At 52.8% G+C, this 16,879-nt stretch overlaps 3 protein-coding genes across 4 annotated transcripts in view; 1 reads left to right on the top strand and 2 right to left on the bottom strand.

The window, feature by feature from the left end:
* The window catches only part of LOC143833973 (uncharacterized), a 47,535-nt gene extending 41,132 nt beyond the window's left edge, over positions 1–6,403 (bottom strand). For both annotated transcript variants that reach the window (XM_077330384.1, XM_077330381.1), the window contains exon 1: positions 5,993–6,403. In XM_077330384.1, the coding sequence (XP_077186499.1) occupies positions 5,993–6,403 (411 nt within the window). The remainder of the gene's footprint in view (positions 1–5,992) is intronic.
* Positions 1,942–6,474, bottom strand: LOC143834088 (uncharacterized). The gene is made up of 5 exons (XM_077330676.1): positions 6,358–6,474; positions 5,628–5,742; positions 4,205–4,275; positions 3,872–4,004; positions 1,942–3,572 (listed from the first exon to the last, which is right to left on the bottom strand). The coding sequence occupies exons 1-5, from the start codon at positions 6,397–6,399 to the stop codon at positions 2,821–2,823; spliced, it is 1,113 nt and encodes a 370-aa protein (XP_077186791.1). The 5' UTR covers positions 6,400–6,474; the 3' UTR covers positions 1,942–2,820.
* A 977-nt stretch (positions 6,475–7,451) lies between these two features.
* Positions 7,452–15,418, top strand: LOC143834018 (uncharacterized). Its single transcript, XM_077330510.1, is given in 6 exon segments — positions 7,452–7,513; positions 9,105–9,187; positions 10,028–10,154; positions 11,027–11,158; positions 11,972–13,428; positions 13,431–15,418. Coding segments are annotated over 5 exon segments (1,827 nt in total). The 5' UTR covers positions 7,452–7,513; positions 9,105–9,124; the 3' UTR covers positions 13,479–15,418.
* The last annotated feature ends 1,461 nt before the right edge of the window (positions 15,419–16,879 follow it).

The raw sequence follows: 16,879 nt of genomic DNA, 5'->3' as shown, positions 1-16,879 counted from the left end.
ATAGCAGCAATTCCAGGAGATCTCCAGGCCCCACCTGGAGGTTGGCGGTCCCTGGTCTGAACATATTCCTTGAAGTCTGGAAGTGGGGCTAGCACCCCCTCACCTATTTCAGGTCAAGAACTCATTGCAGAGAGGAGGAGGCCAGATTGGTGTAGGTTCATGTTCTGGAATTCCACACTACCCAGGTGTGCATAAACCTGAGTAAGGTCAAGACTGCTGTGCACAGAGGCCTCCTTTCTAGGGTGGCCAGCTGTCTTGCTGTCTGTTTTCCCCGAACTCCATCAGGGCATCCAGGCCTTCCTTTGGCTCCCTGCCAGCCACTGTTATGCTTCCGTTCTCCATAGCCTCGAAGAACATGAATGCTCACTGCTCAAGCAGGCTAGCAGCGGAGTAAGAACCTGGGGACTAGATCTCTAGTTTCTGGGTTTCACACCCTTATAGATCAAGGAGTCAGTTTGTGAGAACCAGTTTTCCAGTGTTTAGTTAGGGGTGGGACTCCGAATGGATATAAGCCCCGTTCCCTATTGTTCCCCGTCTTCGCCAATAACTCTGTACTGTGTGTCTCCTGGATATGCTTACTCTGCTGTAATCCTCAATAAAGACTGAATCTATTTTGGACCTCATGGCCTGGTCTCGGCTCTGTCTCAGACAGGGAATCCCCAGTGTGTTGCTGTCCTAGGATCCTGACACCAACTTCCAAGTGAGGCACTAACCCCACACCATACATGCATTACAGAACGAAACGAGCTTTAATACTAGTCCTTATACATTGTTCCTCCTCTTAATATTTGTGAAAAAGCCCTGGGGGTGGAGAGTGTCCTGGCTGTCCAAGATGGAATAGGGCCAATTAAGGTGTGGCCAGCAAAGCTGACTGCACCCTAATTGGCCCTCCCTCTCCAGCTCCCACCCTCCTTCCCTGGACACTAGCCACTTTGCTTTCAGACGCCTAAGAGAGACACACAGAGCCACAGAGAGCCCTGCCAAACAGCAAACGACCCCTGATTACCTGCTATGGCTCCTGCTACGAAGGAGAGAGACAGACAAACTGCAAATGAGCCCCAAACTGCAAAGGACCCTTGCTTCCCTGCCAGCAAGGAGCCCTGATTACCTCCTATGGCTCCTGTTGAGAGAGAGAGAGAGAGAAAGAGAGAGAGAGAGAGAGAGAGAGAGAAAGAGAGAGAGAGAGAGAGAGAGATCTGTGCCTGCCCATGTTCCCTGGGTCTTAGTGCCCATTGCATTCCTGGTTGCAATGGGCTTTCTTGCTAGTAGAATAATAAAGTTGGAAATGATCCCAGGGTCATCTAGTCCAACCCTCAGCACAATGCAGGAACTCACAAATACCTGCCCAACCACAATAACCCCAATTTCATGCCCAAGTGATTCCCTCCACCAAAACTCTCCAGAATCAAGCCTGGCTTGGAGGGAATTCACCTCCCATCCAACAGCAGCTATTAGCAATTTCCTGGGTATGCAAAGAAGGGCCACAAGAGACAAACACTGGCACATCCCCTCCTGCCCACCCACTCACCATCTGCCTAAGTTCATGCCAGCCATTCTGTCAGATGCCTATCTAGCCTCTGCTGAAAAAGGAGAACCCACCACTTCCTGAGGAAGCCTGTTCTACTGAGGAACTGCTCTGTCAGGAACTTCCTCCAGATGTTTAGCCAAAAATTCATTTGAATTAATTTCAGCCCATTGGTTCTTGTCTGACCCTCTGGGGAACAGAAAACAACTCTGCTCCATCTTCTCTACAACAGCCCTTCAAGCATTTGAAGCTGGCTATCATATCACCTCTTAGAGATGCCAAATAGTTTATTTATTTATTTTAGATTTTTATACCGCCCTCCCATATGGCTCTTTGAACCCAGTGGCACAACACCCCCTACCTTCTTTTCGGACCGGGGGGGGGGAGCAGAATAACAGCCTGATGCGGGAGGAGGGTCTGTTTGTTGTAAACAAGAAATCTCTTTATTAACGACGCAAGGGTTTTCCTTGCTCAAACTGACAACCAAAGCAACACGCACAGTTCTTGTGCATCCCTCACAATCCCCAGGCCCAATTCAAATTTAGGCACATTCCCTTACATAACATGTCACCACTTTCCCAGGTGAGGTTTCCATGGAGGGACAACTACAAGGCAGAGAGACTTTCATAAGAACATCAGAATGGCCCAGTTGAGGGGAAGCACTTCTCAGGAGTGGAAATGACATCACTAAGGCCGTAGAGGATAGAGTGGCCAGGGAGACTTTGTATTCTGCTTCTCTTCTCAGAGAGCCAGTTTGGTGCAGTGGTTAGGAGTGCGGACTTCTAATCTGGCATGCCGGGTTCGATCCTGCGCTCCCCCACGTGCAGCCAGCTGGGTGACCTTGGGCTCGCCACAGCACTGATAAAACTGTTCTGACCGGGCAGTGATATCCGTGCTCTCTCAGCCTCACCCACCCCACAGGGTGTCTGTTGTGGGGAGAGGAATGGGAAGGCGACTGTAAGCCGCTTTGAGCCTCCTTCGGGTAGGGAAAAGCGGCATATAAGAACCAACTCTTCTTCTTCTTCTTCTTCTTCTTCTTCTTCTTCTTCTATCATTCTCTCTCTTATATTTTGATGCCTGTGAGCTTCTTTGTGATCTTGCTTATCACTGCAAAGTAGGGTCAACTTCAAAATAAGTGACCATCCACCAGTTCTTTTTATCAAGGACTGAGGGTTCACGGGGTGACCATTTCCTCCCAGATCAATGAACCTTCTACCCATCCAGTATTCTGTTAGCACAGGTTAAATATGCAAAGACTGCAGTTCAACCTGAATCTTTTTCTAGACAGTGAATATTCATAGTGTTTCTGCCCTGTGGGTTTTTTGATGCTTTTGAAGATTCCACCTCACTCTGAATCTCTTTCCACACATTGAGCATTCAAAAGGTTGCTCCCCTGTGTGGGTTCTCTGATGCCGTAGAAGAGTGCCACTCTGACTGAATCCCTGTCCACACACTGAGCATAGAAAAGGTTTCTCCCCTGTGTGGGTTCTGTGATGCTGTTGAAGATGACCTCTGTCACTGAATCTCATTCTACACACTGTACATTCAAACGGGTGATTCCGTGTGTGGGTTCTCTGATGCTTTTCCAGATTACCACTCTCACTGAATGTTTTTCCACACACTGAGCATTCAAAAGGTTTCTCCCCATTGTGGGTTCCCTGATGGTTTTGAAGAGAGCCATTTGAACTGAATCGCTTTCCACACACGGAGCATTCAAAAGGTTTCTCCCCTGTGTGGATTCTCTGATGGTGTTGAAGATGGTCACTCCGACTCAATCTCTTTCCACACAATGAGCATTCAAAAGGTTTCTCCCCGTTGTGTGTTCTCTGATGGTTTTTAAGATTGCCACTCCGACTAAATCCCTTTCTACACACTGAGCATTCAAAAGATTTCTCCCGTCTGTATGTTCTTTGGTTCACAAAACCGCCTTTCTTTCTCTTAGGTCTGCCTTGATTCCTGACGTTTTCTTTGAAGTCTTCATTTTTAACTCTCTCTGGCAGCTGCTGATTAAATTTCTTACTCTCATCATCCTTCTGATTGTCCCCTGCTGGAATAAACAAAGAGATCCGGTTAGCTTTAAGGAACCCCCCCCCACCTTTCCAAAAGAGTCACAGCAGACCTCTTGACAGCAGAAGTTTCTGAGCCTCAAGATTTCAGGCCCCCAGAAGACCTGCCACCCTGAACCTCGCCCTTCGGTAGCCAAGCAGAGGCTCTGCCAGTGGGCCACGGACCCTCCCCAAGTAGAGGGACAGGCCTCAGAATGGGGCATTGCCATGCAGGCTCTTGAATCGTGCCCCATTACAAGGGCCCCAATTCCCACGTTTTGCACCCGGGACAGCCCCTTACCCAGAAAGGCCACATTCTCAGCGTTCTCCCGCATGACTTCCCTCCACAGAGCCCTTTGGGCCGGATCCAGCAGGGCCCACTCGGCCGGGGAGAAGGAGACGGACACGTCCTCCAGGGAGAAGGAGGGGAGACCCTGGAAGAGAAAGCAGACCCCCCCCCCGTCAGAGATCACGCCTGGCAGAGGGAAAGGGACAGGATGCAGGGCTTGGGAGGGGGAGGGAGGGGCGTTCAGAGGACTTCTCGCCCAGACCCCTTGTAGAAACCGCAGGAGCAGAAGCCCCCCCCCCCGAGAAGGGAGGAGGGCCCAGGCTGCCCCCTGCTCCTCTCTCCTACCTGGACTGGGGGTGCAGCAGCCGCTTCCTCCCCTCTGAAAAGAGGAAACCTCAACAGCATCTCTTCACTGCCTGTTAGAGAGACAAAAGGGAGAGGGAGGGGGGAGGGAGGGAGGGAGGGTGTTTGCTTTTTTGCTCCCTCCTTCACTCTCTCTCTCCAGGTTGTGAGGCATTCCCCTCTGTACCCTCAACACATTTCTAAAGGACACTCTGGGAGAGGCACCGGGTACCTATGAGCCTCAGGAATTATGAGCCAGCCTGGTGTATCGGTTAAAAGTGGAAGCGTCTAATCTGGTGAGCCCAGTTTGATTCCCCACTCCGGCACATGCAGCTAGCTTCAGCTAGTCACAGTCCTGTTAGAGCTGTTCTCATACAGCAGTCTCTCTCTAAGCTCTCTCTCAGCACCGCCTCCGTCCCCACAGTTGTGAGGAAAATAAGGGATGGCGACTGGAGCTACTTTGAGACTCCTTTGGGCAGGGAAAAGTGGAGTGTATTTCAGGCTTCTGCGAGACCTGCGTCTGGCCTGGGGGAGGGAAGTGGGGTGGAAACGAGATCTCATGACACGTCACCCTCACATTTGGCCCAGGCGTGACTTGAGCTCTTCTGGAGACTCAGACAAAAGTGTTTCCAGAGGGCTGGTTTCACAAGCCGGTTTTCAGCCAAACACAAAATCGACCTGACACCAGTTCTGCCCCAAGCCCCTCCCCTGGCAGGACCACCGCCTGCCCTCCCCCCCCCCCCAGCTGCAGGCCAGATGCCCCTCTACGTCCAGGCACAGAAAGCTAACTTTCCTCATTATTGTTGGGCCCCACAGAGTGGTCTCCAGAGCTCTGCTGCCCCAGGAGGGGGAGACCCCCTTTCTCGGCCAGGCTGCAGAGCTGTGCTGAGGCTCCTCCCCCTTTTCTCTGTGGAGCCAACCTGAATCCCTCATAGGGATTGTGATCGCTTGCTGTGGATCGTGTCCCGGACATCCTGGCCAGGGCTTCCTCTTGCGTAAGGAAGGTGGGATATACAACTTTTAATTGAGGGGGGTCTAGGTGGGTCTTGTGGCCAGCGTGGCCTGGTCACTTCACTCCCTGACGTTTGCCAGGAACCGTGGCTGGCATCTTCCGAGACGGGGCTGGCAGGTGGGGGACCTCTCCGTGCCGAGGAGTGGAGCACGACAGCACTTCCTGGGTCAATAGGACTGGATCATGGCCAAACTGCCCCAGAACCCACAACCACCAGCTGAATTCGAAGGAAAGCCTTCAAAAATTCATCAAGTTGTCTAATCTCCTTTTCAAGGCATCACAGGCAGTGAACACTGAGCATCACAAATGAACTCTTTGCTGTGAAGAAGTATTAGATTTTACTCCTGACCGGAACTCTCCCCCCATCAAACTCACAGGGTGCCCCAATAGCTTCCAGGCACGAGGAGTCCTTACCACCACAGAGGGCATCTTGGGCACGCTCCACGGCCTGCGCCCCCTGCCCTTCCTCAGAAGGTGCTCCTTCCGCCTCAGGGATTGCGGCTTCCATCTTCATGGACGGTCCCAATGTCTGAAAGAGCAGTGAGGAAGAAGGGTAAGCCATGGGTCCAGCCCCACTCCTATGTGCTGCGCTCTACCGTCAGCAGACTTGGTGAGTTTTCTGGAGGAGAAATTCTCTAGTACAGGAGAGGGCTGAAGGAGGATGGTATCTCTCCAATTAGGATGATTAACACCTGGATTAATCTCTGGCTGGGAAACCTTAGGATAAGGCACAGATCATGGCTTAAATTGGACCTACCTGGAGGAAGCCCCCTCCTTACCTGCTCGGCCTGCCTCTCCTCCTGGGCCTGGCTGAGGAGGAAGCCTTCGGCCAGGGCCACCGCCTGGGCGCTGCTCTCCGGCCCGCATCCTCTCACCCAGCCCTGCATCTCCCGGGGCAGGAGGGCCAGGAACTGCTCCAGGGTCACCCGGTCCAGCATCTGCCTCTTGGTGCTCCTCTCCGGCTCCAGCCAGCGGCTGCAAAGTCTGTGGAGCTGGCTGCAAACCTCCCGGGGCCCAGCGGCCTCCTGGTAGCGGAACTGCCGGAAGAGCTGGCCATGTGCCCCTGAGGATGTGGGGAGCTCTGGCCTTGGGCTTCCCTCGAATTCGGCACCACTCCACGGTTGGGTGGGATGGGAACCTTTACTTGATCTCTTGCCAGCTCCAGGCCCTTCTGGGTCCTCTGCATCCATCTCTTTCCTTTCTCTGGGTTGCCTCTGACTGTGTCACAACGTCTTTAGTCCTTTGGCTAGGAAGAGAGGCTTCTCCCTGGGGAGACGGAGAGACACAGACAGTAATGCGGGGAGTAGAAGTGAATGGAGAATCACCACTGAACATCGCCAACCTCCATGCCCCGAAGAGACACACAAGGACTTTCCAGGCGGATCAGAACAGAAGGCCTTCTGGGGGTCCGTAAACCACAGCTGAGGCCATGTTTCTGCCTTACAAAGCAAGCTAATTTAGAGAAGCTTTCGTGGTTCTTTGGGAAACTCAAGCATCTCCTTTTAGTACTTTACAATTTTGCATCCCAGCCTCCCAAGGCAGAGAAACGCTCCCTGGGGGCCGCTGCTGTGGGGCAGCAGACCTCCTGCTCAGGGGGAATTCCTCTGGCTTCCGCCCGCGCTCAGCTCCGACCGTGGATTGAAGCCATTAGGGGCAAATGTAAAGTCCTGCATCTAGGTAGGGAAACCCAAATACACCCATATAGGATGGGGGAGACTCGTCTTGGCGGCAGCACGTGCCAAAAGGATCTAGGAGTCTTGGTGGGCCATCCATTGAACAGGGGTCGGCCGCGTGACTCGGTGGCTAAAGGGGCAAGTGGGATTTGGGGCCGCATCCAGCGGGGTCTGTTCTTGCAACATCCTTACCCCCCCCTGTTCTTCTACTCCCAGCAGACCCTCCTGTTCAGATAACTCAGGGGTAGTCAAACTGCGGCCCTCCAGAGGTCCATGGACTACAATTCCCAGGAGCCCCTGCCAGCATTCGCTGGCAGGGGCTCATGGGAATTGTAGTCCATGGACCTCTGGAGGGCCGCAGTTTGACTACCCCTGGCCCATTCTGCGAGCAAGGCAGACCCCCCCCCGCCAATGCCCCCCCTCCCACGCCCCCCCCCGAGGCCTTCCTGGCCCCGCAGAGCCTTCTGCGCCCCCCCTCCCCTCCCCCTCCCCCCCTCCCCCTCCGACCAGGGAGTCCTGCGTCCTAGAGAGGCGCGCGTGTTTGGGGGGCATTTCCGCTTCCGCCCTCGCAGGAGGCGCGCGCTCGTCTCCCCTCCCCCGCGCGGGTGGGCTCCGGCTCCTCTTTGGGTGGGCGCCTTTCTCGGGCATGCGCACTTGGGCGGACTCGGGGGGCTTCTGGCGGCGGGGGGGGTCTTGCAGGGGAGCCCCAAGCGGAGAGAAAGGGGGGGGCGGAGAAAGACCCCCCCCAGGCGCTGATGCAAAGGCCAACCCCCCCCCCACCCCCAGGGAGGACTCGGGGAGGAGGGGCCCAGGGGGATTCTTCGGGCCTGGGGGGGAGGGGAGTCCCGACACCCCCCCCCACCAACAGCAGCAGCAGCAGCAGCAGGCGCCCCCCCCCCACCCTCCTTGCTGTCTCTTAACGGGGCTGCTAAATGGCTCGTGGGGGTCGCCTGCAGGCCTATTCCCAGGAGGGCTGTGCAGAAGGAGCGGATTCATTCGGCAACATTCAGCCGTGCAGAACTCGTTAGGGACTCCGGAACGCTTCATGGCGAAGCGCAGAAGACGAAAGGCAGCGCTGTTGTTGTGGGGAGAGGAAGGGAAGGCGATCGGAAGCCGCCGGGGGGAGCGGAAAGCAGGGTGTGGAGAGAGCCGGCGGCCTGGCCAGGCTGTCCCCATGGCCCGAGGAGCCGTTTTCTCCGGGGGACCCATCTCTGCCACCTGGAGATCTGCTGCCCATCAGGGAGATCTCCAGGGCCCAACCTGGAGGTTGGGAAGGCTAGTTAAAGGATCCCCCCTTTCTCCTCCCTTTTCCATTTGACCCCTCCAGATGGCAGGGAGTTTTGGAACTTCCTGGGTGAGGTGGGCTTCGAAAAGGGGGTTTTCCTTCCAGGCTTCCCAAGATCATGAGCCACAGTTGGAGGATCTTTCCAGGGTCAGTGGTCTCAGACAAGACCCTCTCCCATGACACACCTCTGACCACATTTGCACAGGCAGAGACAGTGGGTGGAACCACCCTCCTTGTGGCACTAGCTTTCCACCAACAGGGAGTGTTCTCATTCGAAGATGCATTTAAGCCAGGCTGTCCTGCTCTAGCTCTTCGTGGTCCTCCCTCCCTCCTGAACGTGTGGGGCAGGCTGGGGGGGGGGGATATCTTGGATAGGGAGCAGCAGGGGGAAACTCAGCAGCCAGGACTTTTTGGAGAGGCTGGGAGGAAACGGAAAACAAAGAAAGGGGAAGAAAAAACTGAATCCAGAAGGCAGTTCCTGCGAGGCCTCTGGGATTCTCTCCCAGCCTCGGCCCATGGGGAATTCCTGCAGCCCTTTCCCAGCGCGGCACCGGAGGTGTCCCTGCTGCAGGGTCTGCAGGGGTTGTGTGGTCCCTGGGCTTGGCCAACACGCATCCTGCCGGCCCCCTTTTGAGGCTGTGATGCTGGGGCCTGGGAGGGTTTCAAGTTCAGCTGGAATCAGTGCAGGAGTTTCCATATGTTTGTCTCCACTGGGGCTTTGGAAGGAAAGACAGTGGGGGGGCGGGGGAGCCAGTGGAGGGGGAGTGGCTTCCCCTGTAGAGACGGACCGGGCCGGGGAAGGGATGTTGGGGTCAGTTTCTCCCGAGCCCTCCCTGGTCACCCCCAAGAGCTTGAATGGTGGACAGAAGGTCAGTTGCAATAGGAAAAATGTGTTTTCAAGGTTTCCGACCATTTTCTTCCTCACCCTCCCAGGCTGCAGAGAGACCCCCGAGATGCCCCCTCCTCCGGCTCCTTGCTGTGGGAGAGTGGAAAGATCCCCCATGAAGCTCGTTCAGGTAAGGGGGGAGGTTCACTGGGCTACGGCAACCCTCCTTTCTGCCCCCCCCAGCTTTGGCTTCTGGGCTCCGCCTCCCTTGGAGTCCCTCAGGGCCCTTAATGCACGGAGGGGAAGGTCCGCATTCGGGGTGGAATAGCGTTGCCTAAAATCACCGATAATGCACGACGCCGGCTGTAACCGGCCACAGATTCGGTGCATGCCGCCGAAAAAGCCGCGTCAGCGAAACGCGGAAGAAAGCGGAGTTTCCGGGCAACCGGGGCGCAACCAGAAGTGGAGCCGGGGTCGCCGCGTGCATAATCGGTCACTCTGGGTTTTGCCGCCGTTGTGTCCCGTCCCGTGCATAAGCGGTTTGTTTCGTGTCTTCCCCCTCCGCGTTTTCCATGTGACCCGAAATCGCCGTTTCGGTGGCTGTGCATAATGGGCCATGGAAGGCCACAAAACAGCTCTGGATACCAACCTGCAGGTGGTATCCTAGAATCACAGTTCCGTGCCAGAATACAGCAGACTTGATGGACTGGTCTTCCTCTACAGCCAGACGATCCTTCTGCCGCCCCCGGAATGCCGGCTTCCAGGAGAAAGGTTGAGAGGCCGAGCTGGCATCCTTCAGGCTGAGCCCAAAGGCCAGAAGCCACTGGGGAAGGGGGGGGGTCTCCGTCCCCTTTCCATTCATCCCTTTCCCCCCGTTTGGCCAGCCCTTCGCTTCATGGCCCAAGGAGAGCTGGGAAGGGAGAGCCTCGGGGCCCTGGTCCCCTCCAGGCTGCTGCTGCTCAGGAATTGCCTACAGCCCCGTCTGGTTGTTTTGCATGAGCTGCAAAGAACTTCCTCCTTCCTCCTCCAGGGTCCGGTCTTCTTCGAGGAGGTGGCTGTGCATTTCTCCCCAGGGGAGTGGAGCCTGCTGCACCCAGCCCAGAGAGCGCTCTACAAGGAAGTCATGCTGGAGAATTTTGGGAACATGGCCTCTCTGGGTGAGGGAGCTTCTCTCCTGGACGCTGCTGAGGGTGGCTGTGCGCCTCCCCTGGTGATAGCTGGAAGGCCCCTGCGGAGGGAGGAGGTGGCGACGGGGCCCCTTTAGCGAAGGGGGCCCACCCTGTTGACAGACTTTGCAAGGCCTCGGGAGTCTCCTTGCACAGGCATTTGTTTAGGGATTGTGTACCCTGTGAGTGGTGGACTTGGGGTGAGTCCTAAACCCTTGGAATTCACTGCCGCAGGAAGGGGTGGGGCTTAGCGACACAGCCTCAAGAGGGGGGGGCTGGGTGAACATGAGGATCATAGGTCCGTCAGTGGCTGGGGCAGGGATGCTCTGCCTTCTTGGTGCTTGGGGGGGGGGCACAGTGGGAGTGTTTCTGGAGTCCTGGCCCTGCTGGTGGACCTGCTGGTGGCCCCTGGGTTGTGGGCACTGTGGGACACAGAGCGTGGGCCTGGAGGGGCCCCTAGCCTGACCCAACAGGGCTTCTGTTCTTGTATCTGGGGCAGGGATGCTCTGTCTTCTTGGTGCTTGGGGTGGGGGTGGGGCAGCAGTGGGAGGGCTTCTCAGAAGAGGAAGTGTCTTTCCTAAAGTCACAGGGGATGGGCAGCCAGGAACCTTTTGTATTCTCCCTCTGACAGTATTTATGTTACTGCAAAGCAGGGTTAACTTCAAACTAAGGAAGTCTCCCCTGATTCTTTTTATCAAGGACTGGAAGCTCAAGAGGTGCCGATTTCCTCCCCTGATCTCTAGCCCCCGCGGCCATCCAGCACTCCACCCCACACCTTTCACTTGCTTGTTGGCCTGGAAGAACCGCCCTGTTGTGTGCAGAAAATAATTCTATTTTCCTGCTCTTTTTTTCATGACGAAAAGGACCAGGGATGGCCAAGCCTGACCTCATCTCCTGGCTGGAAGGGGAAGAAGAGCTATTCTCCCCATTCTCTGGCGAAGAGGAGGGACTGGCAGGTCTGTGGAGGGACGACGGTGTGTGGCTTCCTTCCTTGGGTGGGTTTCTGTGACCTCCATCCAAAGAGTGGGTTCTCCTCCAGAGAGAGTGGTGCATGCGGAAAAGGAGCCTGCAGAGGTCGAAGAGCCCTCTGTGGCTCACATCAGGGCCTGAGGAGGGTCTTGCTGACTCCTGGCTTCGTTCTTTAGGAGCTCCTCTGAACTACCTCTTTGTCGGCGTGAGAGATCACAGGGCCACATTCCTGACGAAGGACTGATGTGGCCCAGTGTCTAGACCCCGAAGCTTTGAATTCTTGTACTCTCTGCCACAGTTCATTTAATTTAAATATATAATAAAGCAATACGTTTTATTTTTATATCTCGCCCTTCTCTAGTGGACTCAGGGCCGATAATATCAGATAATAAAAATAACAATATAATGCATAAATAACGAGTTAATCAACGTAAGTTAAGTTTTAAAATTGTATTTAAACCGCCTCCTTTCCTGTTTTAAATCCTCTGCAGGGGTCACTTGGCTGTTTAGCCAGGGAGGGGTAGGTGGGCGCTCTGGCAGGGAGGCCACACCACGTTACTTCCTGGCCTGAGCAATAGCCCTCTGGGAGCTGCTCTGTCTTACAGGCCTCCAGAAAGCTATGAGGTTCTGATCCCACTAGTTCAGGGGTGGGCAAACTGTGGCCCTCCAGATGTCCGTGGACTACAATTCCTATGAGCCCCTGCCAGCTGGCAGGAACTCATAGATATTGTAGTCTATGGACATCTGGAGAGCCACAGTTTGCCCACCCCTGCACTAGTTTGTTCTTGAATGTTCCTCCATTTTTCACAGTGGTCCTGACAGGTGTCTCTTTCTTTTAGCCAAGAGAATGCGGAGAACTCACAAAGAGGCAAAGAAATATAAATGCCTGGAGTGTGGGAAAAGCTTCAGTCGGAGTGACAGGCTCACTTCCCATCAGAGAACTCACACCGGGAAGAAACTATATAAATGCCTGAAACGTGGAAAAAACTTCAAGCAAATTGGAAGTTTTATACATCATCGGAGAATTCATGCAAGGGAGAAACCATATAAATGCCGCAAATGTGGGAAAACCTTCAAGCAAAGTAGAAATCTAATGTATCATTGGAGAATTCATACAGGAGAGAAACCATATAAATGCCTGGAGTGTGGGAAAAGCTTTCAATGCAAGTATAAGTTAACTTCCCATCAAAGAATTCATACAGGGGAGAAACCATTTAAATGCCTGGAGTGTGGGAAAAGTTTTCGATGCCAAGGAAGTGTTACTTACCATGAAAGAATTCATAGAGGGGAAAGGCCATATAAATGTCTAGATTGTGGGAAAAGCTTTCGACGGAAGAATATATTAAATTCCCATCAAAGAATTCACACAGGTGAGAACACATATCAATGTCTGAAGTGTGGAAAAGTCTTCATTTTCAAGGGAAACCTTACTAAACATGAAAGAATTCACACAGGGGAGAAACCATATAACTGCCTGGAGTGTGGGAAAAGCTTTCGGCAAAAATATCAGTTAACTTTGCATCAAATGATTCACACAGGGGAGAAACCTTATAAATGCCTGGAGTGTGGGAAAAGCTTTCGACGCAAGTATCGATTAACTGTGCATCAAATGATTCACACAGGGGAGAAGCCATATAAATGCCTGGAATGTGGGAAAAGCTTTCGTATAAAAGGAAACCTTAACTACCATGAAAAAATTCACACAGGGGAGAAACCCTATCAATGTCTGGAGTGTGGAAAAAGCTATCGATGCAAGTATCAGCTTAATCACCATGGAAGAATTCACACAGGGGAGAAACCATATAAATGTCTGGAGTGTGGAGAAAGCTTTCAATATCAGAATCAGTTAACTTCCCATCATAGAATTCACACAGGGGAGAAACCATATAAATGTCTGGAGTGTGGAAAAAGCTTTCAATATCAGAATCAGTTAACTTCCCATCATAGAATTCACACAGGGGAGAAACCATATAAATGTCTGGAGTGTGGAAAAAGCTTTGGGCAGAAGTATAAACTAACTTCCCATCATAGAATTCACACAGGGGAGAAACCATATAAATGTCTGGAGTGTGGAAAAAGCTTTGGGCGGAAGGATAAACTAACTTCCCATCATAGAATTCACACAGGGGAGAAACCATATAAATGTCTGGAGTGTGGAAAAAGCTTTCAATATCAGAATCAGTTAACTTCCCATCAAAGAATTCACACAGGGGAGAAACCATATAAATGTCTGGAGTGTGGAAAAGCCTTTGGGCGGAAGGATAAACTAACTTCCCATCAAAGAATTCACACTGGAGAGAAAGCGTAGAAATATCCGGAGTATGGAAAGGGATGCCATCAAAGTAAATTAGATTAGAAAATTAGAAAGCAACTTTAATTTCTTTATAAAAATACTTTCTGAAACCATTCTGTTACAGTATTAAAGAGAAAGATGCTAGTAGCACAAAGACTAACAAAATATGTGGGTTACAACTCCCTTTCTCAGGTAGAGAATAGAATAGAATCATAGAGTTGGAAGGGGCCATGCAGGCCATCAATTCCAGCCCTGTGCTCAATGCAGGATCAGCTTCAAAAATCCAGAATAAATCTCTCCAGCTGCTGCTTGAAGACCACCAGTGGGGAGGAGCTCCCCACCTCAGGGAGCCTGTTCTACCGCTGAACTAAACTCAATCCTAGAGTCGGAAGGGGCCATGCAGGCCATCTAGTCTCAACCCCAGCTCAGTGCAGGATCAGCCTCCAGCATCCAGGAGAAGGATCTGTCCAGCCGCTGCTTGAAGACCACCAGTGAGGGAGAGTTCCCCGTCTCCTGAGGCAGCCCATCCCACAGATTGGTTCTAATCTGAAATTTTTTTACCTGACATCTAGCTGGTATCATTCTACACACAGTTTAAAGGCATTACTGCGGGTCCTCTCCTGTCCTCCCAAGTGACAACCTTTCAAATACAAAGACCCCTTTCTTCCTCCTCCAGGCTGAACTTACTCTCTCAGCCTTTCTTCATAGGGCTTGGTCCCCAGGCTGGCTTGTCACACTCCTCTGCACCCTCTCAATTTTGTCCACATCCTTTATGAAGGGAGGCCTCAGGAACTGCACACAAGACTCCAGGTGTGGTCTGTCCAATGCAGCATACCCATCCCGACTATGACATCTTTTGTTTGTGATGTGATGTGATGCCTCTGTTGATACAGCCCAAAACTCTGTTCACATTGTCTGCTCATGTTTAGCTTACAGTCCTGAGCCTTTCTGCTTTCTCTCTGACCATGCTCAGAGTCTATCTTCACAAAACAGTGGGTCTATGGCCTCATTTACCTTCTGTTTGCTCCTCAGACATCTGAAGCAGCTTTTCTTGTTAAAGTGGGCCTCCCTGGCCAGTCTCAGCTCACTCCTGGCCTTGGCCTCTGATGGCTGACCTGCAGTGCCTAAGGACTTGCAGAAACTCTTTAGAGGTCTGTGCTTCCTTCCTTAGCTTCTCCTGAAGTCAGGGGTTGAGCCTGCCACCTCCTCCTTCCTCTTCCAGCATGCCTGTGCCTGGGATAACTCTCATCAGGCCTCTGAATTAATCAGGGTCACAAGCAGGCCTGCTCGTGCCGTGGTTGAGATCTGGGTTCTGATCCCAGAGGTTGCCTGGGCTTCTGTCTGCTTTGGGGCTCGCCAGGCTAGAAGTCTGCACTCATAACCACTACACCGAACACCACTACACCAAGGGTCGTGAGAATATATTCCAAGTGTAATTTTAAACTTTTTCTGTTATTAAAGCTTGTTTAGAGAAACTACCTGAGGGATCGCCTCCCTGCCTACGCCCCCAAAAGAGCCCTGCGCTCTACTGCCACCAACCAGCTAAGGATCCCTGGCCCTAAAGAAGCCCGCCTGGCCTCGACCAGGGCCTGAGCCTTCTCTGTCCTGCCCCCACCTGGTGGAAGGAGCTCCCGGAGGAGATCAGGGCCCTGACAGAGTTTAAACAGTTCCGCAGGGCCTGCAAGGGGGAGCTCTTCCACCAGGCATTTGGTTGAGACCAGATATATATAACTAACAACAACCAAAGGGCCCCTGCTCCCCACCCCCCCTCAGGACACCACCTATACACTCTAGACTTGTTTGTATGTTGCAACGTTGTATTGTTTATTGGTTATACAATTATAATGTTATATGTTTACAATTATCAGTTATTATTGCACCGTTACCCAAATGTTTTATAAGACTGTTCCATGTATTGTTCTTGTGTTTTTATGTAAACCGCCCTGAGCCCCCAGGGAGGGCGGTATATAAATATAATAAATAAAATAAATACAACCGATCATTAAAACAAGGTTTCTGTGTAGTCTGCTGGCTGGAAACAGCGAGCCCTGCACCTGGCCATAAGGATGGGGGGGCTGTACCTGGAAGGTGGAGACTGCTTTGGAACCGCAGGACCTCTTCTGGATGATGTCAGCACTGGCCTGGGTCTAGCTAATTGGGACCCAAAAGTATGAGCTGAGAGCCTATGTGCTAAATGACATGGAGCAGTGAAAACATTACGAAGGATCACAATCACTGAGGAAGTTTGGGAAAACGGGATACAATTTACCTAGGAATCCGTTTTGGTTGTGATTTATTTCTGTTACTAGCTTCAAAGCCCGTTCCTAAGAACAGGGCCTGAAAGGGGCCCCTCCCCTGGTTCCCGGCCAGGCAGCCAAATCAAGTGGGGCGGGGGGGGGGCTGGGCAGCTCATTGGCAGGGCCGAGACAGAGCTCCTTAGCAGGCAGTCAGCAGGCCCTCCACCACAACCCTTTGCCCAGGGCCCTCTCCCCTTACTCGCTGCTGGCTCCAGGCACTGAGGCACGTCTGAGAGCAAAGAGGCTGGAGTCCAGGGACGGAGGGCGGGAGCTGCAGGGGCAGGCCCAATCAACGCTATTCCAAGTTGGACAGCTGGACAAGTCCCACCCCCCCAGGATGTTTCATAAATATATAGCGGAACAACAATGGATAAGGATGATTTTGGATGATTTACAAAGTTATAAAGAAAAAATAAAAAGATCCATTATTGATTTGGAATAGCCTGGGCAATTCCTATATTTCTCTTGGGTTGGAGATACCATGAGGAGTTGACAGTTTGATAGGAGCCCCAATTATGACCGGCAGGAGCTTCTTCCAGGATCTCTTTCATTCAGGGAAGCAATTGGTCTCCTCGATTTCTGGCCATATGTGAACACGCACGTAAAGCCACCTTATATGGAATTGCACCAGCGGTCCATCAGGGTCAAGAGCACAGGTGAAGGCCTTCCCCACCCCCTCCGGCCTGGTCCCTTTCAACGGGAGATGCCGGGGATTGAACCAGGGACCTTTTGCATGCCAACCAGCTGGTCTACCCCTGAGCCACAGCCCTCCCTTATTTGTGAAAGATGGTGTTTGTGATCTGAGCCGAACTTCTGATCCATGAAATATTATCAGCAAACACCAAACTAAAACCAGACTTCCCATCTGCCTTTCCCAGGGGATTCGGTTTCAGGATCAGAGAGTTGGAAGGGACCTCCAGGGTCAACTAGCCCAACTCCCTGCATGATGCAGGAACTCAAAACTCCCTGCCTACCCACAGGGACCCCAATTCCATGCCCAAGTGATTCCTCCCCAAACCCCCCCCCCCCAAATCTCTAGAATCCAGCCTGGCCTGGAGGGAATTCGCCTCCCATCCCACAGTGACGATCAGCAATTTCCTGGGCATGTAAGGAAGGGCCACAAGAGACAAACATTGGCACATCCCTCCCTGCCCACC

Source organism: Paroedura picta, chromosome 3 (genome assembly GCF_049243985.1).
Source record: "Paroedura picta isolate Pp20150507F chromosome 3, Ppicta_v3.0, whole genome shotgun sequence".
In the NCBI taxonomy this organism is placed as follows: Eukaryota; Metazoa; Chordata; class Lepidosauria; order Squamata; family Gekkonidae; genus Paroedura; species Paroedura picta.
The sequence above is the reverse complement of the archived record's forward strand: the minus strand, read 5'-3'. Positions and strand labels throughout refer to the sequence as shown.

What these genes read in the sequence shown, in the direction of transcription:
- LOC143834088 (XM_077330676.1), bottom strand. Translation starts at nt 6,399, where the DNA reads ATGCAGAGGACCCAGAAGGGCCTGGAGCTGGCAAGAGATCAA. An exon ending in CCAAGATGCCCTCTGTGGTG is followed by an intron (nt 4,276 to 5,627) that starts GTAAGGACTCCT and finishes TCTCTCTAACAG; the next exon opens with GCAGTGAAGAGATGCTGTTG. An exon ending in CTGCTGCACCCCCAGTCCAG is followed by an intron (nt 4,005 to 4,204) that starts GTAGGAGAGAGG and finishes TTTCTCTTCCAG; the next exon opens with GGTCTCCCCTCCTTCTCCCT.